Here is a 26859-nt window from a genome sequence, read left to right as displayed (position 1 = left end):
ACACAAACTCTTAGAGTTAAACACTTTAAACACAGAATATAATAACTTTTTTTTTCAACATGACACGTAAGAATATGTTTTTGTCAACATAGCGTGTAACTTGGTCTCTATATTTGTATTTTACTAAAATATAAACTCTTAAAGTTAAACAACTGGTATGTAACAATTTTTTTTTAACATGACATGTAACAACATTGTTTTGAACATAGCATGTAATTTGATTTCTATTTTTGTATTTCACTAAAACATGAACTCTTAGAGTTAAACACCTTAAATATGAAGTGTAATAATTTTTTTTTTCAACATGGTATGTAAAAATATTTTTTTAATATGGTTTGTAATTTAATCTCTATCTTTGTATTTCACTCAAATATAAACTTTTAGAGTTAAATACCTTAAACTGACGTATAACAACATTTTTTTCAACACGTGCTTTTGATATGAGGAAACTTCATTAAAGATAATTTTATCTAAAAATCTTTTATCTTAATTAAAAATTATTTTTAAAAATACCTTATTTTTTAGGACAAAAAAAATCACCCCAAATCTAATTTTTATATTTAAATTCTAATACAAAAGCCCAGAGAAAGTCGAATTTATGAGTTGGTGTCCAGACCTAAGCATGATTTTTGCTTAATTAGTTAAAAATTCATTCAATTGAATTTTGTGACCCTCAGCAATTTGGTTCACCAGTGAGAAATGAATTGCAATGTTAAAAAAAAATAAAAGAATTGACTAAAAGAAGGGGTGGGTAGCTCGTATAGAATAAGCAAGCAAATTTGAAGAAGAAACAATAATTCAATTAAAAACTGGGGGAATAAGAACAAAGGAGTGGGTAGTTGGCTCCTGTGGACTAAGCCAGCAAATTTGAAGATGAAACAATAATTCATTAAAAATTGGGGGAATAAGAACAAAGAAATGGGTAGGTACGTACTAGGGTAAAAGATAATATTTCATTTATTAAAAAAGGAAATGAACTATGTGAAGGAAAATCATATTTGCTGTTTTTGTCTCTTAAGTTTTTAACTAAATTTCCTAGTTGGAATTTCATTCATAGGGGAGAAAATTGTTAAAATAAATAAATAATTATTATTTAAGACTCGACGTGACTCGGGCTGTCCTTGTACAACTCTAAGAAAAAACTTGGACTAGCTCCGGTAGCCCACACTGTCAATGCAACAGATGGGGTTTACAATATAGAGCCGAAAAACACACGTCCAGCTTGTTGAGGTAAGCAAATTACCTGATTGGCTAGACTGAATTGGTCATGCACGAATTTAGCCTTATCTAATCTGATGCAATCCGTGACGCACACAAACCCAATATTTTTCCCTTCCAATTACCCTTCAATTCTATTTCTCCCCCAACAAATTTTTTGATCTTATCTTTTGAGGCAGTCTCATCAAATCCAGATGGATATGACCAGTCAATTGACATTGGCATGATCAACGAGACCGCTGCCTCTAACGATTCATCGCACGACAGTTTAACGAGTCTGCCGAGAATCGTTCCACTGCTCGCGACGATTGGCAAATCATAAAAAGGATTCTCAAATTGGAAGACACAGGATTTCTAATCTTTACACATTTTTTTTATTACAATTTGAAAACATTTAGATCTTAATGAAGCATCATATGAAAGTGATTGCTTACCAGAAACCATGCTTTCCCTATTAATATTTTTATTATTTTTCTTTCTTGTGCTGCAGGGTAATGCATTAAACTAAACCAAATTGTAAGTAACAATCATTAATAATTTTATACTATAAGGCAAATACCTACATAAGTCCACAGAACTCTTGAGTGTTCCGCACGATATTGGCATCGAGATAACCATATCTACAAAAAATAAAAGACGCCAAGACAATCATGTAAAATGTTGATGGATATTCAGTACTTATACCATAGAATCAACCTCGTTAGGGTTGCCTTGTACAAACTCAAATTGGCATTAGCACATCCCTAATCGCTAGTAGAATTACATTCCTGAAAATATTTATGTCAAGAGAACGCAATTCAAATTCATTTATAAAATATTTTAATTTTATTTTATCAGATCAAATTAATAATATTGAATACCCATTTATAATCTATTAGCACTGTTTTCTATTGTTGTTAGAGTTAAGTTCACAAAAATATTCATCTTGAGAGAAAATTATCCTAATTTTTTTATAAGATATTTTAATTTTACTTAATTGAGTTAAGTAAAAACCAAATAGCATGTTTCATCGAATAGTGTCCAATACTTATTTATAAAGGTACTATCTATCATCATCTTTAATCATCATTAGATGATTAAAGAAAATATTCATGTAAGCTAAAGATGATCTGAACTCATTTCTAGAGTATTTTAATCCTAATTAATTTGATCAAATATTATTTGACACTCATTGCAAGGTACTATCACCATCCCCAATCACCCTAAGGGTGCTAGACACACGAATAGATCAAGTCGGAATAACTGCACAACAAGGATGCATTTCCCATGACCTTTTTTTTTTTTTTAATGTGGGTGCTGCAGAAAAATGCAGCCATTAACCTGTTAATGGCGGATGTGTTGGAGTTGCTTTTTCCTAGAATTGAAGATTGTTAATTTTCTTTAGGGCTTTTGCCCCGTTGCTGATCGAAAAAAAGGAAATAAACAAAAGAAAGGCTTTAAAACCTACCTAACAAAACCTAAACCACTATCAAACAAGATATTCAAATCAAAAGGTAGAGGGTCATAAAGTCAGAAAAGAGTACCTATTTGCTTTCTTTAGCATGTCAGTTTCGCACATTGTGGGCTTTGAGTATGCACCGTGTCGCATGTCAGCCTGGGAGAGGTTTGAGTCCACCTTATCAGTTCACTTCTTCCCCGCCTGGCTTGAAGAAACTGTTAGCCTATAATCTGCTGTAATCTTCTAGTGGCTAAAATCAAATTGTCATTTTCAAATATATATATATATATATAAATGTCTGTATGCATGCTTAATGTAAAGTTCATTTTGAATCCAAATCCTCTGTCCCATCTCTTGTCCCTTATTATGTTTCACTTCTCATAAATTATCAATTGTCTATTTTTTAACTACTGATTAATACATGTTTAATTTTAATTTTTTCCCTTCTTTCTCTCTCATATTTTTCTCCCCTTTCTCTATCTTCCATATCCCAATCTTAGAGCATGTTTGACCTGTTTTTTTTTTTTTTTACTTAAAAACTATTATAAAGCTTTTATAAAAAATAATAACTTTTAAAATTAAGTTAAAGTTGTTTGGTAAATTTATTTTTTATAAACTTTTTTTATAAATAAGCTATTTAGTAAAAGAACTTATATAAATTTTAATTTTGATTAAAATTACTATAAAGAGTATTTAATAAATTAGGAAAAGAATTGAATCAAACAAAAAAAGATGAGTGTGAAAAAAGATAATTTTTCTTATAATATTATGAATTGCTTAAAGATAAAAGAAGAATATAAAAATAATATTTGTTGTTATTTTTCAAAGATTGGCTTAAAATTTGTGACATTTAGAGTTGAACAAAATTGATGTTACGAACAATAATTGACTTTTTGACGAATTATTTCAGTTATAATCAACAAATATTATATACACCAGAAAGAAGTTAAGAACAAATAAACATCACATAATTATCATATTTAACAATAAATTGAGAAATATTAAACAATAAAAAGAGTTTTCAAAGCAAAAAAAAGAACGATAGAAAATAAAATGAAAAACAAAATAAAAAGAAAAAGAAGAAATAGTACTTAAACGTAGTTTTGAATTTTAGATTTTTTTTTAAATTTTTGTAAGAACAAAAAAAAAACTGAAAGGATGATGATTTACAGAGGGGGAGAGAAGAAGGAGATCGATGAGGAGGGAGGTAAGAAGTATTTTTTGAGAAAGGATTTTTTTGAAAAAAAAAAAACTCTCCTAAAAACCTAATGTATTTTTTTTAAAAGAATAAGAGAATAGAAAGCTTTTATTTGAAACCTTTTTTTAAGTTCTTTATTTAAAAAATTTTACTCTTTAAAAAAATTTTTAAAAGTTTCTTACAAAATACTATTTAATTCAATTTTTACTTTTAAAAAATAAATAAGCTAAAAATAATCTAGATCAAATAGGTACTAAACCGATCTCCGGTGATGAAACTCCCGCTTCAGCAGCCTCCTCTACCCACTCCTTGCTGTGATCCTCACCCCGATCGTCCTAATCACCCGATGGGACAACTACCAACTCCTTTTTCTTGAAAGCCAACTACCCTGTAATTGTGGACGTTCACTCCAAGAAATTTTATAACTCACAATAGGCATATCTTAAACAATGCAACTTTGCCTATTTTTAAATTCTGTAAGAAGCTAAAGCAGACACTGAAATAACATATGAAATATTTGTCTAGAAAAGGTTGATTCTAACAGCTTTGACCAGAGGCCAACTATCTTGGTCACCGATGACGATGGAATTACGCACCAGACTTGAAAGCCGTGATTCATCTGCTTTCCCTGCTGGAACAACAACATATGGAGAAGACTACAACAAGAAGTAAAAGAAGAAAGAAGTTTACTTTACCATCTGCCAGTAGAGAAAGAAGAAAAAAATCAGAAATAAATATAGAAATGTGGAAATTTATGAAAGATGAGTCATAAAATGGGGACAGAGGATTTGAATTGGTTAAAAATTCCTTTTTAATTTTTTACCAAGGCGCCATCGAACTCATTAGATAAATGCTTGAGAAAATCAAGCAAACGTAAGTCTTGCATATAGATGCCTTCAGGCATCTCTAAGAGACCGCCCCAACAAAGCTATACCGTACAAAGAAGTCTTTAACCTCCAATATGTTATGTACTAATTCCAGCAGAGATACAAAATGCTGATGAAGTCTTTAACCTCCAACAATGGCAGAAGACTTGTTACAGCAGAGTACCGGCCTCATGTAACATCATTCACTACCAGAATATCATTGTTTCTCAGCAGAAGAACATAATGAATTATCCTGCTATTTACCATCCCTGCAAAATTGAGGTCAACCAGAAGAATATAAACACGCCTCTTACAAAACAATTATAAGTAGTTGAAAGATTGTAGCCCAGGAGCACGTTAAACTAATCCCATACACCGAAGCACGTTCCCTGATATGGATATCCACGTATTCATCTTTTTCATTTTTTTTTAATTCATTTGAAAGGAAACACTTCAAACTGTTTATCTAAGCTTCAAAATGGAAAAAGATCATAACATGAGGGTAAGGATGGGCAGGGTTTGGTCGGAAAATTTTGTACTAGTGAAGAACATATAATTATGATCATAAAAGGTTATATTTCTGCTTTCAACCGATCAAAATTATAATGTATTATATAGATGGCTTCGCCTCAATTTTGACCAAGCATATGTACCAGATCTCGGGTAGAGACAATCCCCATATAAAAATCGAATGCCGTCACTCCAACCAGGGTTGCCGCTGTAGCTGCCGGCAACCCCGAAACTTAATTGCCAGGATAGAAAGGCCTTATTCAGAGCGGTATAGCTTAAAATACCCACCTGTAGACGCCAATCTTCAACCAATTAACACCACAGCTTCAACGCTTTTTTTTTTTTGAAAAGTAGGTTTTATTGATCACCTCTTCGACATGCCACTTCAAGTCTTAAGCTTGACTGCAAAAGACTCTCATGGCATAAGCGATGGTGAGAGGAGTGAAGTCTGTACAATTACGCAGAGAAGGCGGCAACCATGTCTAATTGGTGGCTTCACTAAGTAAGGCCTAAAAACCACAGCTTCAACGCTTAATTTTCATAAGATAACTTTTTCTCCCTTGTTTGCTGTGTAAACAAGATTGACACCAAAAAATCAAAGGGAAATCTCACAATCTAGCAAGAATTTCAGGGACAGAGAAAGAGAGAGGGGTAGAGGATCATACCGAGCTACTCTTAATTTATAAATTTGAGAAGTTATTTACAAGCCTCTTATTTTGACTAAGAGCAAGTGATGCTTGCTTTTTTAAAAAAAAAATAAAAAGTGACGCTTTTACCCGTTGGCAATAGAAGTTGTGGGACCAGCATTTTTGCTCCTAACAAAAGAGGACGTGAACATAACAAAACCAGGCTTGAAGCCATGGAGCACATGATAGTACTTAAAATGTACAAGTGACACATCACACACGTTAACCAAATATGTCACCCCAGATATTGAACATATTAACCAAAGACTTTTAGATGGCATGAAAATTCTAGGTTTGGAGCTTCGAGTCCCTGTACATATTAGTCAAAGCTCGTTTAAGTTTTAAAATTGAAACAAAGCACACGCGGTCCCATGGTCCATATACCGCAACAAAAGCAAACATAAACTTCATACAACCCAACTCTCAAGCCTCTAGCACTGCGGCACTTATTAACTGCATTCCAAATAAGGTCATTCACTTATTCTCCGATTCAAAGGAGACCCAGCTTGAGCATCAGAAAAGCTTCAATTTCCTTCATTTTCAGAAGCTCATTCATTCCCGTAAGCAGGATATCCATCACCTCATTCCTTCTCATAATCATCTGCGCAAATTCTGCCTCGGTCAGATTAGCTGCTTTTTGTGCTGCCATTAGCGACTCAGCCGAGTCCCTCATTTGCACTTTCAGCTTTACCAAATAGGTTTTCGTCAGCTTAACCTGCTGCGGCCTGGATTGGAGGCACAGCTTCTTTCCAACGACTTTGGGGCTGCTCCCGTTAATTTGTTTGCAGCGGCCTGCAAATAAATTTGAGTTAGACAGAAGAAATAATTGCTTCAGTAAAGAATAGTGTTAACGAATATTTAAACAAAAAATTTGTATAAACTTGATGGATTTGTATGATAAATTGTTAAACACTGAACAATTACTACTTTATTGGGTTTTTTGTTACCAAAATAAAAAGAAGCAGGCCTTTGTCTTGCTGAGCCAAAAAAATACAAATAGGAGATATACAGCATCGATTGACCATGTTTAGTAGGTAGCCTAGTACCCCAAAAATTAATATTAATTTTTAACTATAAATAAAGTATCCACAAAACTCAAAATTTATTAGTCATTCTTGAGAGAAGACAAAGACATCAAAATTATTCTCGGCACCAAGACCATGCTATTTTCCCCCTCAAGGATGTGACCTGCTGTTTGTTCCTTATCAAAGTTATCTTTTACGATTAATTAAAAACTCAAAGAGATATTTATTTAATTAAGGGGCATTACGGCGTATATATATTATTTAGAAGTTTGTAATTTGACTTTTTGAAAATTAAAGATAAAATTGGAAATGTTATTTATAAAATTACAAATGTATAATATTTATAAAAATTCTTAAACAATTCACAAAAATTTAAATTAGTATTTATGTTTTTATTATGTTTAATCACTTTTTTATATTTTTATTTTAAGTTAAATGAGCTTTTATAACTAATCATTGACTAAATATCTTTAGTCGAAATACTACATATAATTTTATATCACATGATACTGGTGTGACATACTGACATGTTATAGTGGATGATTACGTAACATATTGATGCACTATGATGATATAGTCATATGATACATTCATCTATCTCAATACTACATTCGTGTCACGTAGATAAAAAAATGATAAATTTGTTAATTATAAGAATTTATTTAACTAAAAATTAAAGTAAATGAGTTTAATTGTAAGTTATAAAAGAATAAAAATTTATTTAAAAATTTTAAATAATTTAAAAAGTTTCAAAACAATATAAAATTTAAAATGTTCATCACAAAGTTGAACCATATCAAATCTAGGAATTTAATCCCCAATATCATCAATTTCTTAAGGTGTTTGAGGAAGAAATTAGTCTTACCGAGACTGCCGGTTTCCGTGCTTGAAAATGAAGAGTTCTTCCTGCCATGGTTCCCGTATGACCTGAAAGCAGATTGGAGTCATAGAAATGCAATCAATGTAGAAAAAATACACGTTTTTATTTTCTTCAATTAATTTAAGAAAAATAATCATAAAAATAGGTAGTTTATGCTGTAATTGCTTGTGATTTTTTGTAAAAATTAATTAAGTATGATCCGTGTTGTAAACTAACAATTCCTTTTCCATTTAAACTAAGATTTCTTTTAGAATTCAATTTAAATTAAGATATTCAACTCATTGGTTACTAGTTGCTAGAGTGGTGCCCTGCTTTTAGTGGGTGTCGATTTTTTTAATCAAGGAACAATAATTCTTTATATATACAACTAAAGTAAATCAATAAAGCAAAAAAATAAACCAAACTAAATCAAATCTGAAACATTGAGTAAACAACTAAATCAAAACAAATAACCAACCAAACTAACCTACGAAGCAAAAGCTAAAGTTAAAATTTAAAAAATCAATAACAACACCACACCAAAGGACAAGAAAAAAGAAAAAAATACAAATCAAAATACAAAAAAGTAAAGAAATAAAAAAACAACACCTCAACAAATCAAAGAGCAACAACAAACACCAAAAAAAACAAAACAAAACAAAATAAAAAAATGCAATGGAAAAAGAGCAGAAGAAGATGAAATCAAGAAAAAAATGTGAGAGGGTAGAGAGACCGAGGCAGGAAAAAATGTAGAAGCTCGGTAATTAAAAAGACCAAAATAACATATAAATATATTAAAAATCGGAAAATGCCCTTAAGACAAAGGAAAAATTGATATTGAAAAGATAAAAATAGTTTTAAAAAACTCACAATCTTAAAGAGGCCATCCTATAAAAACTAAAAAAAAAAAAAAACCTATAATGGGCCCAATTGAATGACACTTCAATTGAAATAATCCGAATTTGTAATCACTTTTAATATAGATTAATTAGTGATCATATCCCTGCAAAAGAAAAGTAGTGATCATATACGTTGTATGTAGTATTTGTATTTGAATATATTTTCAGCAAAATTTTTTAAATATAAAACTAAAAACATAAATAATTGAACTTTTTTTTAGAAGTACAAATAATTAAACTTTAATTAATTAATAAATGATTTAAGAATATTTAAAATATATTAACATCGACAAATAGTTCAAAAATTTGCTCGAGTGTAACAACCCAATACAAATAATAGTATTTTAACAGTACCATACAAAATACAATATTTAAAGAAATTAAAGAGATGAATATCATGATATTATATATTAATCCTTAAGATATCTTCAATAGAATATCTTATGGTTAAAATTTAAATTTAAATTTTGAGATTTTAGTTCAAACTTTAAATTAAGAAGTGAAATTAATAGACCGAAAAGATTACTTCTTATTATGTAAATTAGAATCACGAATAAAAAGAAATTCAAAATATATAATATACTTATTAATTACATGAAGCAAATGAAATAGAACAGCAAATATAAGAAGATTGGATCAAACTAACGGGTGGAATGGGATGCTTAAACTTAGCACGTAGAGATCTCACTCATTCCTTATTCGTTAATTCCTTGCTGTTGAGACAATGACTCGTTTATAGTTTATAAAAAAAAATATTTTGCATTAAAAAAATAAAAAGGAAAATTTAATGGCTTGGGATGGGAGTAGGGACACGAGGAGCATTCCTCTGGCTTTGTGGAATTTGGCGGCGAAGATGACCGTCCATTTCTGATTCCACTCGGCCGGCGGGGATCGATCAAAGTTCTCTAGGGAGACAAGTCCGGAGATTTCGGTTTAAAACACCAAAAACCCAAAACTCTCCCATCTGGATTTCACAGTGAGGCCACAGCTCCACATGTTTTGGTTTCGCATGACCCAAAAGAACCAAAAAGAAAAAAAAACAAAGTAAATATGGCTAACTCTGTTTTTGCAGTTTTTCCCAGACTAACCTTTTCCGTGGCTTGCCTCTTTTCAGCGTTTTCATATCTTCTCTTTTCTGGGGAAAGAATGAACAGAGATGTGTAAAACTTACAAAGAATTCATTTGTATAGGAAATGGAATTCAACAAATTTTATAACGAACGCGGGTTTTTTTTTTTTTTTTTAACGTGAAGATGGGATTTGTCTCGCATGAATATGTCATATCGAAGCTTCTGTGCTGCTGAGACTTGAATTTACTTTCGGCAAGTCAGTAATCAGACTTTTAAGTCATCCATTTGCGGCTAGTAAGTGATACTATCTTAGGGCTATCTTATTAGTTTTTTTTTTTCAATATAGGTATTTTTACCTCTTTTTATTTTTAACTTAAACACAATAATGATTATTTGGAAACTAATACTAAAAATATAATTAAATAAAGTTATATATACTCACAATAAACATTATTTCAAGATCAATTGAAAATGTTCAACTACATGACCATCCACACTTTTTCGGGCTAGAATAAATTTTCAAATGTCATTTAATTCGTGCATTGAAGGTAGGAATAGAGATTTAGAGGTCACAAAATCGTTTTACTATACTTTTACATCTATAAAAAAAGGGAAATAAGCCTAATTAAGCTTATAAGAAGGAGTGTGAATTACTTTAAATGTAGATTAAAAATAAAGGACATGGCCACTTTCTGAAAACCGTAGTAGATCTTTTTGTTCGCATTACAATAACTATATATTATCATTAGAATCTAATATTATTGAAATTAACTTCTCAACAGATTTTAAATGATAATTTTTATGAATTATACTTGTTAATTTTTTTTTGGACTTGAGAGAATGGGATTCAATCTCTACTCTTTAAGTAGAAAAATCTTACACCAATTAATAAATTAAATATTCGAGTGTGAATTATATTTGCTAATTAACCTAATCAATTTTTTTTTGTAAGAGTACTTAAGTACCATCTTATTGCCGCTATCAAATTAGATTATTGTTTTATTTTATCTAAAAATTATGATTCGTTGTATAGTTGTATAGTTGTAATTATTGAATGTGAAAAAAAAAAAGGAGCAAATTGTTATATTATATTTCTATAATAATCGTCCTCATTTCTTTTCACATGTACATGGAAAAATAATGATAAAAAGTAAAAAAGTGGAAACTGCCAAGAAGGAGGGAGCAGGGGCCTCGAGGAGGCTACCAGAGTTATCGATAAGCGAGGAGGTGCGTGTGGGGCCTGAGTCTGGAATTTTGTTTTGGTGAAAACTGAAAAGGTCGGTCTTGACTCTTGACTTTTGATTCTTTGATTGTAAAGTTCAGAATTAAGTTAACTTAGGGTTTTCATCTAAAAGTAAAAATAAAATTCAAGTAGCAAAGTGAATCCAACTATATATGGAATTTTGATTTTTTTGGTGTAGAAAGAGAATCCAACAATCAATTACATTACATTAGATAAAAGTAAGGAAAAAGAGAGAGAAAAAAAAAAAAAAACACCACCACCATCAACAGATTTTGAGTTTTAGGACTTGTTTCACTCTGGCACTACCTATATTTTTTTTTTTTTTTTTGTGGTTTGCTTGTTTGTTGCCTTTGTGGTTTGTGTTGTATAGACATTGAGTTTTGCCTTGGTGTGTAATGATCTTCGTGGGCTGATATTCTGTTGCCTGTGTGGGTTGCTTTTTTTGTTGCTTCTGTTGATTGTTTGTTCAGACATGAGTGTACTTTGGTGTCTTAAGGTGGCTGCTGGTTGCAAAGGAGAGCAGGAGTGGGTTTGGCCCAGGTGCATGGTCTCCTTTTGATCTGTTTTGACTTTGTGGATGGTGGGTTGAGCTATGGCGGGGAGGAGGGTGTTTAAGTAGGCGGGGGTGGTGGGGAGGGTGACAGTGAGGTACCTTGGGGAGAGCTTCATGGGGGTGGAGGTGAGGCTAAGGCCAAATAGAGGAGTGCCAAGGCTGTTTTTTAGGATGACTGCTTATGTTTGGTACGGTTTGGTACGGTTTGGTAGGTTTGTCTAGGTTGTGGTCGTTGGGTTAGGTGGCTAGTGGCTTTGCATCGTAAGGTGGACTGGATTGCAGGTTTTTTACTGCTCACAGGCTGAAGCAGTGGGACTCTCATTGGATAGTGGCTGACCAGAGGAGGTCAGGACTGGTCTTCCAGATGTTGGCCTGAATACGATTTTGTAAGCATGAGAACTTCTTGTTATGATGGGACCAGCTGTCTTGGAGGTCAACCCTTTTGTGTTCATGTAGAATTATGTAGGAATTAAGTTTAATTAGTCTAGAGATAGTGTTAGCCGATCTTTCTTTTGTACAGGGGATATTTACCTCTTTGTTGTGCTGCCGAATACCTTTTTGAACAGCTGACCCTTTTGTAAATGTGCAAGCTTAAGTTTCCTCAAAAGCTAGTCCTTTATGCCAAGAGGAGTCTTTTACCAATATGGTTAAAGACTTGTTATGGCATGCCAATGTTTAGTCCAGTAATAAAATCCAACTTTGAAGAAAAGAAAAAGATAAAAGTAAGGTTTTCAATGGCTCCAACTTGTAGGAATTTTGCAGTTAATTGCTGTAATTGTGGCGTGCTTCTGTATGGGCTTTGGGTTATGTTATTGGTTTATTGTTGTTTCGGACAACAGTTTAAAAATGGCGCTTTTAATTGGTTTATTACAGAAACAAAAGCAAACATAAACTTCATAAAACCCAAGTCAAAGTCTCTAGTACTTCAGCAGTTATTAACCGTACATTAAGCTGAAGTACATTCTAATATTTGGTTCTAATATAAGGTTAATTCACTTATTCTCCCATTCAAAGGAAACCAAGCTTAAGCATCAGGAAAGCTTCAATTCCCTTCATTTTCAAAAACTTATTCTTTCTCCTCATTAGGTTATCCATCAGCCCATTTCTTCTCCTGATGAGCAGTGCGAATTCTGACTCGGTCAGATCAGCTGCTTCTCTTGCTGCCATTAGTGTCTCAGCCGAGTCCCTCATCTGCACTTCCAACTTTGCCAAGTCGGCTTCCATCACCTCAGCCTGCAGGAGCCTGGATTGGAGGCGCAGCTTCTTTCGAACAACTCTGGGGCACTCCCCTTTAACTTGTTTGCAGACGACCGACAATTAAAAATTTGAGTGAGACAGAACATATTTGCTTCGGTAAAGAATTTTAGCTAAGGAATAATTAAAATTAAATAATTACTTTATTGAGTTTTCTATTTCTAAAATAAAAAGGTAAAATATTCTCACTTTTTTAACTTCTAATTATAATTTCACATAATTCCATTATTTTTGAAATAAACACTCATCAGATCTGATATTTTATTGAAATATTTATTTTAAAAATTTTATATAATTATATTTTTAAAATTAATAAAAAGTAAAATTATCCTTTTAATATTATCACATCATCAAACAAATGGAAATGTTAATTATTAATTAACTGTTGAATTTATATATCTTGTAAAAGATTTTTTTTAGAATTCTAAAATTAATAAATTTATATGAAATTATGACTAAAAGTTAAAAGTAAGTATATTTTACTCAAAATAAACTTTCAACTTAAAAAAGGATAAAAAAATTCTTTTGAGATACACATCCTCCATTGCCCATGTTTAGTAGGCAGTTTAGGTACCACAAATATAAATATTTATATTTAACTATAAATAAAGTATCAACAAAACTGGAAGTTTAGTAGTCATTCTTTGAGAGAAGACAAAAGACATCAAAATTATTTTGGGCCTCAAGACCACGCTATTTTCCCCCTCAAGGATGTGACCTGCTGTTTGTTCCTTAACGAAAGTCCTCTTTTACAATTAATTAAAAACTCAAGAGATATTTATTAAATTAAGGATGATTATGGAGTATATATAGAAACAAGTAATCCTTGTAGAAAATATCAATAATTTTTTAGGATGTTGGACGAAGAAATTAATCTTACCGAGCCTGCTGGTTTCCCTGCTCGAAAATGGAAAGTTCTTCCTGCCTTGATTCCCATATGACCTGAAAGCAGATTGGAGTTATAGAAATGCAAATCAATGTAGAAAGCACATGTCTTTTTTATTTTCTTCAATTGATTTGAGAAAAATAATTATAATAATAAGATAGTTTAGGCTTTAACCTCTTGTGATTTATTATAAAAATTAATTAAGTAGGACCCACATTTGAAATTAATAATTTTTTTCCATAAATTCATTTAAATTAAGATTTCAAAGGTGATACTTAATCACAACTCACAAGGCAGTGATGTAATATCAACTCAAATGTAGGGAAACAGGGTTAATACAAAAAAGAAAAAGAAGATCTCACTCCTTCCTTGATTGTTACTGTTGAAGACAATGTCTGCTTTATATTTTATAAAAAAGATGGTATTATATCGCATTAAAAAAGAAAGAAAATGGAAAATTCTATGGCTTGGGATGGGAGTAAGGACGCGACGAACATTCCCCTGGCTTTGCTATTCATAGTGTGAAATTTGGCGGCAAAGATCGCCATCCATTTCTGATTCCAACTTGGCCGGCGGGGATCGATTGAAGTTCTCCAGGGAGACAAGTCCGGTGATTTCGGTTTAATCTTTGTTTAAAGTTTTAACTGAACTTAACCTGATCGGGTTTTGAACTGTTGAAAACACCAAAAACCCAGACCTATCCGACCAGGAGGCCACAGCTCCACAGGTTTTGGTATCACCCAAAAGAATAATAATAATAATAATAATAATAAAGCAATGAACCAAAGTAAACATTGGTTGTTGTCTTTTTGCACTTTTCCTTGGACTAACCTTTTCCCTGCCTTGCCTCTTTGTTCCTCGCTTATCATTTCCATCTCTGATTGCAGTGTTTTCATATCTGATCTTTTCTGGGGAAAGAATAAACGAAGATGTGAGAAATTTACAAGAATTCAACAGTTGAACAAATTTTATAAAGTAAACGGGGATTTTTCAACTACCCTCTGCTTGACGTGCCCTGATTTTGCATGAATCTTTGCAATCCCTCTCGTCATAGAAGCTTTCCAATTAAAACGATGTGCTCTGCTTTTTATAGGCAGAAAGTATGATGACGTTAGCTCATTTTCTTCGAAAAGTAACTTAGGCTCGGGTCGTTATCAATTCCTTGGCATTATAGTATTAGGTTATTATCTCACAATTTATTTTTTTCAACATTCATATTTTTACCTTTTCTAAGTTAAACACAGTATATTTATTTGCAGAGTACTGCTAGTGAAAAAAGTATTAAATATAATTTATATATATATACACACACAACAAACATTATTTCAAGGTCAATTAAAAATGTTCAACTACATGACCATCTACACCTTTTCATATATCGAAGGCAAAAATAATTTTTCAAATGTCATTTAATTGGTGCATTAAAGGTAGAGCCATAGAGGTTTAGAGGTCACAAAACCCCTCTACTATATTTTTATAAAGAAATGTAAATTAAGCCGAACTAAGCTTATAAGGAGGTTAAATTACTTTGTAAATTAAAAATAAGGATATGGCCATATTCTGAATACTATTAGTATATTTTTTCTTTGTTTTCAGTGCACTACAATAACAACATATCATCCTTAGATTCTAATGTCACATTAAAATTAACTTCGCATAAGATTTTGAATAATAATTTTTGTGCAATATATATATATATATATATATATATATATATATATATATATGCTAACTATTGAACAAAGTTTAGATTCTCGTTGTCTCCTTTAATAAGAAAGAACCAAATCAATTTTTTCAAAACGTCAGAGGAAAAAAAACTCCATTATTAGTATATGGCTTAACTCATTCATGTTTTGTCTGTAGTGAAAAGGGCTGCAAAACCAAAGATTTCATGATCTTTGTAATTGCCCTCACTATAAAACAATCTCAACATGGTTTAAAATCAATTAAATACTTATTTGGTGAATTATGAAAATTCGAATTTGGCTTAGTTATATTGTTGCTCTTCTTCTAAGGGCTCATATATAGTCTGTTCCAATCTATTTTTTCTTCTTTTTCTCCCTTAATCTTGTGCAATTATTTACAAAAGAAGGAAAAGTTTAATCATGTGTTATTCTTCTTCTTCTTCTTCTTCTTCTTTTTTTTTTTTTGGGGGGGGGGGGGGGGGGAGAGGTCAGCAAGGAAGAATTTATAAATTAAGAAATGAATCAATGATGTGGATTTATGCTTAGCAACTTGCTTCTTTTTCTTTTTTGGTTTTACTTTTTTTTTATTGGCAGGAAGGAAAATGCATTAGGATAAATTAACCAACAGATTGAAGATTCTAGAACACATTAATCAATGTTGTCAATCCATCGTGTGAATCGTTGAAGGCTTGCATAAATTCTATGAAAATCGAGGTAAAGGTCCATATAACGTGCGATCACTAGCGGTAAGTACCTACAAATGGAGTGACTGCCAACAAAGAGATTATGGTTGGCAGTTGGATTGAGGCTGAAAGCTTGACTTTACCACGAACGGCCTATCATCGCACGATCACTTGCTTCAAGCCTGTAGAAATCTTACGATTGCGGACGAACATCATGGACATTGACATGGTAGGGTCTGGAGAGCGAAAGTTTTGTCTTCATCATAAACAACATGTATCAATGATGAAGTGATGATGGGATCAGATGGAAAATAGCTTACGTTAAACATAAACTTCGTTAAAGAAAAACAAAAAGACAACATACATTATCAATCTATCGCACGAACCCTTACATTAATCGAGCGATGGCTGACAATGATAACAACGACACCATCGAGATTAATGTCGATTGAAAATAAGCCTACGAAAGTGATCAATGCGCAATGATTCATCAATAGTGATATTTTAGTTGACTCAACACTTCCATTTGAAAAGAGAAAGGGCTTCACTTAAGTTTCAGGATTAGTCAAAAGAATTAGGCCTAGCAGTAAGACCAGAATTTTCAGAAACCAGGGAATCATAAATTAGAGAACTTCAAACCTACGCCCTTTGCCAACTTATCGGCCGTTTCTCACATCAGGGGGGAAAAATTCATTCATTTCAGGATTGAATTTGATCTAAGAATAAAATTTTTTCCCTTTGAATATAATCTAAAAAAGATAAGTTATACATAGATATTGTATAGTCTCAAGATCAATAGAAGATATATCATATCCCAGAAATATTTATGGATTAAAGTTTATGAAAAATCAAGGTTTTGAATTCAAGACTAAAATAAGTGTAAAATATAAGTTTCATTTTATGCTTCAGCACATAAGTTTCATTTTATGGTCCAAGCCCTGCCATCGGTCCTAGCTTAAAGACCATGATGGGGCTTACAGGACTGATCGAAATTGCCCACACATTCAAACGGAGACAGCCTCCGGTAAGAAGCAACAACCCCAAATATTAGTGGCAAAAAAAGTGGAAGAAAAAGCTTTGCCTTATCACTTGAAAGTTGAAACACTTAAAAGCTTCAACCTTCAATTTGTAAAACCTTTTTCTTTTTTCTTTTTAGTTATTGATAAATGAATGAAATTAAAAAAAAAAAAGGAAGAGAGAGTGAAACTGAAATCTTTGTAAAACCTTGTTTTTTGGTTATTGATAAATGAATGAAATTTAAAAAAAAAAAGGAAGAGAGAGTAAAACTGAAATTATAGCAGATATCTCACCATATGTATAAAAGAAAGTTGAAAGATTCTAGCGTCTAAATCATCAGCTTCTAGACTCTGATAAAAAAGAAAAAGGAAAAGTAAAGAGAGAGAGAGAGAGAGAGGGGACGACGAAGATGCCACGAAAGAGGGCAAGGGGGTTTCGAGGAAGCTGCAGGAAGGAGGTTTATTTATAGGCGGAGACTCGGAACTCCTAATAAAATATTCTTGTGGAAATAACAAGTTCATCTCAGGGGGGCAAGTTTGGGGAAAACTGAAAAGGTGGGTCTTCATTCTTGACTTTTGATCCGTTAATTTAACAGTGGTTAATGTAAAGGTTTGTGGTTGAATTGGGATCTCCTTGTCCTTTATGTTTTCATCTAAAAAACCATAGAAATAAGGCTATGAATGAGTGCAAGGCCTAACCACCGATTGGGCCAGGTGGAAAATAAAGATGGTTAATTGGTTATGCATGTGAACCAGAGATATCCATAATTTTCTATCTATAGAGTACCGGTGATAATTCTTCTCCCCCCCGCCCCCCCCCCCCCCCCCCCCCCCCCCCCCCACCCCCACTGGTGATAATTTGATGTAGGCCTGCAGCCCGTTCTTTGAATGTCCAAGAACACTTTCAAGATTAGCTCTGTCAATGAAGGCAATATTCTAAGTCTTTGCAGTTTTGCTGCATCAGGACTCAAAGTCTTACTATTTTTTATTTTGAGTTCTAGCTCAAGTTTGCCTGCCCGTGGAACGTTGCTACAATTCCTGATATTAGATGGTTTTTTTTTACATGGGGAAGGTGAAATTCAAAAGGACTAAAGGCATTAATTAGCTTAAATTGGACTAGTAGGTGATACAGACCCATCACTGGATACCCTCCAGAGTTTTAACTGTTTTAGAGATTTAACTAGTTTCATTAGGTGAAAAAACCAGTTACAGTTTCAACTTCTTGTGACTATCATTCAGCCTGGCTGCAGAAAGAAGAAAGAAAGAAGATTTTTTTATATGCATGCCATGCCATGCCATTGGATAAGAATCCATGTGGTCAAAGATTAAATAGAATTTTGCACTGTCTTATTCATGTGTATATTGACAGATTTCAATATTATCAGATCAAATAGCCCATGAAAGCCATATGAATTCCAAGCTGTGATGCCTAGTTGAATGCCCTATAGAATTGAAGAAGCATAGCTGGCATGTTACTATATTTAATTGTAGTAAAGCGGCAAAAGGTTGATTACAATTGCAGCCGGTTGCCCACAGCAGCTTTAGAATTATGCTAATGACAATGAAGTGGCTCATTTTAAATTCATAATCACAGTTAAGAAAGAACGGAAATATTCAATAATATGTGAAAAATTACTAGTTTGATTTCAAAATCTACTGATACAAGCAATAAGCATAGGGAGAGAGGGAATTCAATGACCAGAGGATTGCTAATCAAAGTGATTCACCCAAAAACATGAAAGAAAAAGAAAATGATTGCAGGATTGGTCTACCTTCTGGTTTTTGAAGCCCAAAAATAAATGAAATTCAATGACTCCAACCTGTAAATTAGCATGCTCCTATTCAAGATTTCACAACCCTCAACAAAGTGATAAAACTAGGAAGAGTTTAAGCATAATCACAGTTCAAGGTATCAATTTTGTAAAATATCTAGACTAATAACATAAAACTAGCTATCCCTAGTTCCAATGAACCCTTGCTTGTGCTTCTTTCAATTGGTAAAATTGTTAAGAAAGTTCCACTCCTATATGCCAGAACAAAATAAATTCACAAATTGCTTAGCAAGACAAAGCTAAGAAGAGAGCTGTTATGTGGGAAATACTGCAAAAATACATAGAGCTATTTAACTCGTGGATTGGCAACTCGTTAATGCCCGCCCCCCCCCTCCCCAACTATATTTTGCATATTCAGTTAAGTGTGTCCAAATCGACTGAAGCACATATAAATATATATAATTACTTACTTTCTTTAAGGTCAATTCTATCAAATATCTTTTTCTTTGAGGTAATACTAACAACTACCTTAATAAAGAAAAGTGGTTTCTAAAAACAATGCCTGTGTATACCAAGTTCCCAGCTGTTTTCTTGATGAAGCACTTGAAGTTATTGTGAACAGTTTTGATGAATTTGGTGTGATTCCTGCATTGCCATTCTGCCACTAATAGTCTTTAGCAAAGCAATTAAGTCAAAGATGTTTAGCTGCTCTTTTATACCCAGCAACGAGCAAACCTTGTTTTTCCAATGCAAACACTATAGAATTCTCCCGAACCTGCAATCTATTTCTTCATTGTTGTTCAATGCAAGGCAACCATGGTGAGCCAATTATAACAATGATTAAGAAAAGAATCTGTTCAAGGTTCCAAGTAGTTATAGTTCACCTGTTTCTTCCACCTACTTAAAATGGGAATTTGCACCAACTATCAATCTGCACCAAAGACAGTTCTTCTATATCCTCATCATTTCTTGACTGCGCTCATAATTGACAAGGGAGTTTCCATGCCAAATGAAAACGCCCAAACTCTACAATCGCCCAAAGACAGTAACCCCAGATGCTACTCTGGCACCTAATCCACAATTTTCTACATTTCTTTGGTTGTGCTTTGATTCGTAACAAGTCACTAAGGGCCTCAGAAGTAGCCTATTCAGGTTCATGCGAGCACAATCCCACATTACCAAACGCGACGTGCCAAGGGGTGAGAAGCTCCCTTTAAAAGAAGCGGGCTTGGTCTGAGCAAAGCATACCTTTCTCGGCCTTTTGGCTAAGATCAAGTGTAGTATCTGTTCTTATCAGTTTAATATCTGATACGTGGGCCATCGGTCCACATGATATTAAATTAATTTTTTGAAGGGGAGGGCCCATAACAGTAGCTTGCTGCTGGGGCTCTCGAGCGTCGCCCAAGCGTTGCACTAGAGCTCGGGCCTGGCGCACCTCCCCCAATCCCAGTTTCAATGTTCTAAATTCAAGTGATAAAAGTCTCTGATTTACAAAGAAAAATAAACAAATGTTGGGATCAATTCTACTTGAATCTCTTACTCCAGATGGCTCTGTGAGAGTCTAGCTTCCTCTGTCGATGGCTGTTGGTTTTTTTGTGTTAAAATTTTAGTATGAATCTGAGATTGTGATCAGCCACAAGGTCCGGAATCTGCATGGGACTTCAGACTTCTGTTATTTCAGTGCTCCTTAATCGCACCATTCATTTGAATTGTTACAGTTACAAATTCCTATCAGCTATGTGTTATTGACCTGTTTCAAACAATTTGGGAGATAAAATGTTTTCATCAAGAAACCACCATGTTAAAGCGAGTATCTTAATTAAGCTTGAATTGAAGAGTTGAATTCAAATAGGAGGTATGAAAGACTCATCAACAGTCCTTTTCGATTTTCATTTTTTTTGTAAATATACAAAGTTATTTGCTAGCTGACATAAATGCCATGTGTTAAATAGAGAAGCTTCCTATGTAAACTACTCCAATAAATACGTATATAGAAGTCTAGAAGATGTCAACATTAACCATTGTCAACTTAATTTCATTTGTAAGTTGAATGCCTGCAGCGCCGGCTTCCCATTGCAACTTCAGAACTGTGTTGAAGTCAATGAAGTGAAGCATTGGAAGAAGGAACTCCATGAGGTAAATCCAGAAAATAGCAGGAAAAAGATCACTTTAGACTTGGCAAGTGTTGCATCTGCTTCTTGGGAAGAAATTTTAATAAAGAAAGAACAAGCTAAGACTAGTTCAATGACTCCAACTATAAATGGGCAAGTTGTTCAATCAAGATTTCTCGCCTCTCACCAAGCATTAAAACTCGGAAGTTTTTGAGCTAGAAAGCTGCCTTTTTTGCAATGGAAGGTTTTAAAATCCTTGTACCAATTTCCCTGTTGGTTCTGGCTTTCTCATTTGCCACTGCCTCTGATCCTAGCCCTCTTCAGGACTTTTGTGTAGCCCTCAGGGACGCCCAAAATGGTGCTATGTTCTCCCTTTATTTTTGTTGAAAGTATTTAAATTAATGTCTAAAACTCTAAATTAAAGACATTCTACAAAGAACCAGAATTTGTGAACAGTTATACTCTCTAATTAGAATCTCTATCTTTTGCAATGCATGATGTACATCAACTCACATTTCTATCATTTTAATGCAGTGTTTGTTAATGGTAAGTTCTGTAAGGATCCAAAGATCGTCAAAGCAGAAGACTTCTTCTTTTCAGGACTCAACATGCCAGGAAACACATCAAACCAACTAGGATCAAATGTCACTCTAGTCAATGTAGAACAAATACCAGGACTTAACACTCTTGGTATATCTCTGGCTCGAATTGACTATGCACCTTATGGTGGCTTAAACCCTCCTCACACTCACCCTCGGGCTAGCGAGATCCTAGTAGTCATGGAAGGCACTCTCTATGTTGGCTTTGTTACATCTAATCCGAACAATCATCTCATCACTAAAGTCCTATACCCTGGAGACGTTTTCGTTTTCCCAGTTGGTCTAATTCACTTTCAGTTCAACATAGGGAAAACTAATGCAATTGCCTTTGCTGGTCTTAGCAGCCAGAATCCTGGAGTAATTACCATTGCAAATGCAGTGTTCGGATCAAAATCACGCATTAATCCTGATGTTCTTAGTAAGGCTTTCCAACTGGATGAAAATGTGGTTAGGTATCTTCAGTCACGTTTGTGGTAGAATAACAATTAAAGGATTGTTTCAACAGACTTGAAGTCTGGAAGTAGTAGCTTATGTTAAAGAATGTTTGACAAGTTTTCTCATTGCAGCAAACTAGTTCTTGTTGGAAGTGTGATGAAGAGGTTCTATAGGTACATCTTCTCTTGTAAGGCTCGTATGTTGATTTTAATTTTGTTTGTAAGATTGCAGTTTGTTTTCAAACTTGGACCAATGTCGACGTAAACTTTGTTTGTTAATGATCAGGGTGCTATGCAACTTTTTTTTATACTGTCAAGTTTGAAAATACTGTACTTGAGGTCTTATATGTGTGAATATTTGGATGACTACGCATAAAATTAATTACCAACATTCATGACAACATGAAAAATTTTTAAAAATGATTTTCTGTGATTCTTTTAAGATTAATAAATTAAGAAAATTCTAATACTAATTTCGATATGAAGAGAGTGTAGTGGCAAAAATGATATATTTGTTGTAACAATGAACAAATTGATCAACAAAGCAGCAACATAGACAGGGAACAAGGCTTACAAAACCAAAGCTTGTTTTTCTCCTCACAAGAAAAAGCGTTTGCCCTTTGTTGTTTCCTCTTTCACTTGCTTATATTTTCTTTGACAGTGATAAAAGATATTTATGTAGATAAGATCACCATATTAGAAATGAGCAAATATAATCCAAATACTAATTGAATCACTTACTGACGTACATGTCTAAGTTGTGATGGCTAACATGCTTTTTCCTCATTGGTCTGTAGAACTCAAATGCTATTTAATTCTTATACTAGTTTGTAAATGAATATGTTACAAGGACATAGTTTTCTACATTCCAATTATTTCTTGACCAGCAACCATGGTCCTAGAGGTAGATTTCAACACAAAATGAACATTCTCAAACTTGAATGAAATTGAAATTGAAAGGGAGATTTCATGCAGAACAGAGTTTGGTCAAAGAGGGTTCTTATGTTTTTAACGTTTGCTGCACCCAATTTCATGTGACCGTCCCACACAGGCCAGCAAAGACAAGAAGGGACAGGAGATTGCCTATAAACCAAGTGGGCTTCGGTTGGTTCAGGCATACCTTTCTCGGCCTTTTGGCTAAGATCAAGTGTAGTATCTGTTCTTATCAGTTTAATATCTGATACGTGGGCCATCGGTCCACATGATATTAAATTAATTTTTTGAGGGGGAGGGCTCACCACAGTAGCTTGCTGCTGGAGCTTTCGCGCGTCGCCTAAGCGTTGCACTACAGTTTTGGCCTGGCGCACCCCACCCAATTTAGTCTAAATGTTTTCATCAACGGTATTAGCTTGAGTTTCAGGTGCGCGTACCTGACCAGAATTGTCTTGTCTGCTGCTCTGTAATTGAAAGAGCAAATAACGTTTTCAGGGTCCTTACGGACTGCCCACAGCCGACTTGAAATATTTTAGTCCGACGCAACGCTGCTTCTTCTTATGAAATTTATTTTGCTTTCCAGAATGGTCGTGCCGCAGTAACTGTGTTCGTCAAGAGTCTCCAACCTTAATAAAATTGTCCATATCTTGGAATCCCATTCCTCCATCAGCTTTCGAGAAAGAAAATTTATTCTCTGAGCCAACGAATACCCTTTCTATCATTACTATGACTCCACCAGTAATTGCTAATTATGCTGCTCTCCCCTAACAAAAGGATTTTTGGTAATTACCATCATGGCAATTAAGGGTGAAACCACTTGGCAATGAAAGACAATCGAGTATTTGGTGAAATTATTTCATTATTTGGGATAATGATAATGATCACGGTTGATGTTATCAAAGGGTTATTTCAGTAATAAATATTGGACGGCAGAGAAGAAACCCTGTCAATGACTAAGGTAATGAATGTGGCCATGTAAACAATCCTAAATTATTTTCTTATGTTCTCCAAATGGATAGAAGTTCCTTTATCTTATTTTGTCTCAGTTTTAAACAAACTCGCCCTTAGATTTGGACCCATCTAAACTACTTTCAGAAACCGACATTTTTTCAAGATAAATCTGAAGATTTTCTTATCCCAGTGAAACTGATATCCTGGACCCGTCACTGCTGAGTTTACAGTTGACAATTTAGTAAAATTTTGAACTTGGGATTTAGCCCGCGAAGGCCATCACAGCCCAAGCAATGATCAGTATTTGACATTGAGGGCTCTGACTGCGGGCAGTCTTCACTGCAGAAAACAGAAAGGCTAAAAACCCACTCTCTTTTTGCCCTAAAGCAGAGCCTCCAGCAACGCTCTAAGGCGCAGGGTGGCTCAGAGAGAAGGGAGCCCTGAGTTCTCTGCTCAGATAAGATCAAGCAGTGAGTTGCCTAGGTTTCGGCTTCCCTTCCCCATTTTATAGTACGGTGAAAAGCCCTAGTTTTGCCACATTAATATACCTAAAATATCCATATAGTTTGGGCTGGTAATGGATTGGGTTGATCCATAAAGACCACTATCCAAAGCCCAGACCTAGAAGGAAGTTAAGGCCAAAGAGAGCACAATACAAACCGTTGGAGTTTAAGGGGAGGTTTTACAATGTTGCAGTGGCCAATGCCATTTGTCATTTTGTGAGGAGATCACATTTCAACATTCCAAAAGTAAATTAGAGGTGCTGAGTTACCTTCATGGAAGGTGAAATACTACCAACCAATTGCCCCATTACTCCTTACAAGAAAAGCGAACAAAAACTCTATATTTAAGTACAAACTGTTTTGACATTAACTATAGTATGCAGTTGAAGCTTACAAACTGATTGGCAAAGTATTGAATTAAATACGTCCTCCACAGGGCAAGTTTAGATAATAAAAAAAAGAGAGGACACCATTCCTTTTGTCTACCCTTTTCTTTTACCTCTTGAGCTCATTTCATGATCTTTTCCAAATCATAATTCACATCAACTCCCTCATTCTCTATCTAAAAGGTACCAGAGAAACATCCTCTCTTTTCACCATGTTTTTTAATGATATCTGAATTTCTTAATGTTTTTCTTAATTTGTCTTGTTTTTCCTTTACAATGCATAAGTCGGTGTTTGAAAATAATATTAAGCAAACAATACTTCGAATAATTTTCCCCTGATGATTGTTGTATTATTCTTCTTTGAATGAAATAAATTGCTAATCAAATATTATATTCTCAACATTGAAGAACTCAACTTTAATCTTGTTCATTCTCTGAACTGTTTCCTTTGACATGGTTGCCTTTTTTTTTATGCTTCCTCTCTTCCTTTCTAATCCTATACCATTGCCATTTTTTAATTGTATAATGGAGCTGCCAAATATAATTCTTAGTTTTACTTCTAAGAAGAAACAAAGCATCCATTTATCTCTTCCCATAAAATTAGAAAAAGAAATTTGGTGCATTAGGAGAAGGTCAAGGTAAGTTTGTTGCGGATGATTATGAAGAGAATATAGGAACATAAAGGGGTTCTTTGGTGGAGGTTTTCACTATGGGAAGTAGCTTGTTCTGAGTAGGTTATTTGGTTTCCTGTTATCTTAATTTCTTAGCCCTATTCTCTTTCTTTGTCTACTTATATTTTTGTTTGTGAAATTGAAGTAGGTTGTAGAGAAAGATGGGGGATAGGATGGTAGGTAGATATTGGTGTTACATGTGCTCTCAGATGGTGAATCCAACGATAGAACCTGAGACCAAATGCCCTTTTTGCGAGACCGGATTTGTGGAAGAAATGACCAGCATGAGACAATACTCCAACGACAATGGAGTTGATTTAGGATCAATGAACACTCTTTCCCTTTGGGCTCCAATCTTGCTTGGTTTGATTGGTGGTTTAGGTTCTGCGCAGTTGCGTATCACAGGCAGGGAGCAAATCAATGATAGCAACTCACAAGATGCAGTGGAAGATGAACTAGGAAGAGAATTTGAATCCTTGCTTAGGAGGAGGAGGAGAACCTCTGCTTCAGCTCTTCGGATGCTTCAGGAGATGCGTACTGTAGCAGCTTCTGAATCAGAGAATTCTGAAAATGGCAGAGAGAGAAGTGGCAGAATGATCTTATTCGATCCATTCAACGATGAGGCCTTAATTGTTCAAGGTTCATTTGGTTTTAACCAAGGACAAAACTCAACTCATAGGGCAGCCAGCTCTTTTGGTGATTACCTGATTGGACCTGGTTGGGATCTGCTGTTACGGTATTTGGCAGAGAATGACCCTAACCGCTATGGAACCCCACCAGCACAGAAAGAGACAGTTGAAGCAATGCCAACTGTGACTGTAGAGGACAATGTGCAGTGTTCTATATGCTTGGAAGATATTGAGATTGGAAGTGAAGCAAAGGAGATGCCATGTAAACATAAATTCCATGGTGGGTGTATTGTTCCGTGGCTGGAACTTCACAGCTCTTGCCCAGTATGCAGGTACCAGTTGCCTTCGGATGATTCCAAGATTGAAGCAAATGTGAGCAGAAATAGTGAAGGAAGAGTTGGCACTAATGATACCCAAAGTGGTAGCGGGGTAGGAACTGGAAGAAGGTATTGGATCCCTATTCCATGGCCTTATGATGGTTTGCTCACCTTACCAGGATCGCAAAATGGTTCTACTTCAGCTCCCTCATCAGGGGCCATGCCAGGAAGTGCAAGTGCAGGTCAGACAGAAGATACTTGACACTTTTTCTTACTCCTGTTATGTAATGTACAGGATTACCTAAGCTAATAATGCCTCTTCTGGCCTAGCCTGAAAACTTTCTGCAGCATATATTTTGCTGCATTGAGGTGGTCTCTTTGCTGCTGTTGTAAATTTGTTTTATTCCAAAAATAAAAAGCAAAAAACAAAAAGATTTTGTTTTATTTTTTGACAAGCAAATATTC

General features: G+C 34.2%; 2 protein-coding genes, 1 long non-coding RNA gene, 2 other non-coding genes and 2 pseudogenes across 9 annotated transcripts; 4 read left to right on the top strand and 3 right to left on the bottom strand.

Moving 5' to 3' along the window:
• Positions 1 to 4641: 4641 nt before the first annotated feature.
• On the bottom strand, positions 4642 to 10006 carry LOC148762961 (uncharacterized). Of its 2 annotated transcripts, XR_016026504.1 has the most exons (4): positions 9788 to 10006; positions 7807 to 7868; positions 5519 to 6708; positions 4642 to 4989 (listed from the first exon to the last, which is right to left on the bottom strand). XR_016026504.1 is itself a non-coding variant. In XM_088806903.1 (3 exons), exons 1-3 carry the CDS (start codon positions 9820 to 9822, stop codon positions 6407 to 6409), a joined length of 399 nt encoding a protein of 132 aa, XP_088663029.1. In that variant the 5' UTR covers positions 9823 to 10006; the 3' UTR covers positions 4642 to 6406. The 2 variants fall into 2 exon arrangements, 1 of the variants encoding a protein (XP_088663029.1); XM_088806903.1 differs by having other exon boundaries at positions 4642 to 6708.
• A 2403-nt stretch (positions 10007 to 12409) lies between these two features.
• Positions 12410 to 14777, bottom strand: LOC18599914 (uncharacterized). Of its 2 annotated transcripts, none has more exons than XM_018121245.2 (4): positions 14703 to 14777; positions 14536 to 14612; positions 13699 to 13760; positions 12410 to 12859 (listed from the first exon to the last, which is right to left on the bottom strand). In XM_018121245.2, exons 1-4 carry the CDS (start codon positions 14754 to 14756, stop codon positions 12573 to 12575), a joined length of 480 nt encoding a protein of 159 aa, XP_017976734.2. In that variant the 5' UTR covers positions 14757 to 14777; the 3' UTR covers positions 12410 to 12572. The 2 variants fall into 2 exon arrangements, with proteins under 2 accessions (XP_017976734.2, XP_017976735.2); XM_018121246.2 differs by having other exon boundaries at positions 12410 to 12853.
• Positions 14778 to 15924: 1147 nt separating this feature from the next.
• On the bottom strand, positions 15925 to 17507 carry LOC148762960 (uncharacterized). Its single transcript, XR_016026257.1, has 2 exons — positions 17383 to 17507; positions 15925 to 16532 (listed from the first exon to the last, which is right to left on the bottom strand). It is a non-coding gene; the product is annotated as an uncharacterized LOC148762960 (long non-coding RNA).
• A 2597-nt stretch (positions 17508 to 20104) lies between these two features.
• LOC148762959 (U2 spliceosomal RNA) lies at positions 20105 to 20300 on the top strand. Its single transcript, XR_016026756.1, has one exon. It is a non-coding gene; the product is annotated as a U2 spliceosomal RNA (small nuclear RNA).
• Positions 20301 to 21008: 708 nt separating this feature from the next.
• LOC18599913 (germin-like protein subfamily 1 member 13) lies at positions 21009 to 22059 on the top strand (annotated as a pseudogene).
• Positions 22060 to 23120: 1061 nt separating this feature from the next.
• On the top strand, positions 23121 to 23316 carry LOC148762958 (U2 spliceosomal RNA). Its single transcript, XR_016026757.1, has one exon. It is a non-coding gene; the product is annotated as a U2 spliceosomal RNA (small nuclear RNA).
• Positions 23317 to 24137: 821 nt separating this feature from the next.
• On the top strand, positions 24138 to 26838 carry LOC18599911 (E3 ubiquitin-protein ligase SIRP1 pseudogene; annotated as a pseudogene). 2 transcript variants are annotated; one of them, XR_016026219.1, is made up of 2 exons: positions 24138 to 24960; positions 25594 to 26838. The product of XR_016026219.1 is annotated as an E3 ubiquitin-protein ligase SIRP1 pseudogene, transcript variant X2 (transcript). The 2 variants fall into 2 exon arrangements; XR_016026218.1 differs by having other exon boundaries at positions 24139 to 24960; positions 25597 to 26838.
• The last annotated feature ends 21 nt before the right edge of the window (positions 26839 to 26859 follow it).

Source organism: Theobroma cacao, chromosome 5 (genome assembly GCF_053813885.1).
Source record: "Theobroma cacao isolate CCN51 chromosome 5, ASM5381388v1, whole genome shotgun sequence".
In the NCBI taxonomy this organism is placed as follows: Eukaryota; Viridiplantae; Streptophyta; class Magnoliopsida; order Malvales; family Malvaceae; genus Theobroma; species Theobroma cacao.
The sequence above is the reverse complement of the archived record's forward strand: the minus strand, read 5'-3'. Positions and strand labels throughout refer to the sequence as shown.

Bases quoted from the DNA above. Each gene is read 5' to 3' on its own strand.
- LOC148762961 (XM_088806903.1), bottom strand. From the start codon at position 9,822: ATGAAAACGCTGAAAAGAGGCAAGCCACGGAAAAG. The intron at 7,869-9,787 runs GTTAGTCTGGGA...ATCTGCTTTCAG, and splicing joins AGAGGCAAGCCACGGAAAAG to GTCATACGGGAACCATGGCA. The intron at 6,709-7,806 runs GTAAGACTAATT...ATTTATTTGCAG, and splicing joins CACGGAAACCGGCAGTCTCG to GCCGCTGCAAACAAATTAAC.
- LOC18599914 (XM_018121245.2), bottom strand. From the start codon at position 14,756: ATGACGAGAGGGATTGCAAAGATTCATGCAAAATCAGGGCACGTCAAG. The intron at 14,613-14,702 runs GTAGTTGAAAAA...TTCTTTCCCCAG, and splicing joins CAGGGCACGTCAAGCAGAGG to AAAAGATCAGATATGAAAAC. The intron at 13,761-14,535 runs GTTAGTCCAAGG...ATCTGCTTTCAG, and splicing joins AGAGGCAAGGCAGGGAAAAG to GTCATATGGGAATCAAGGCA.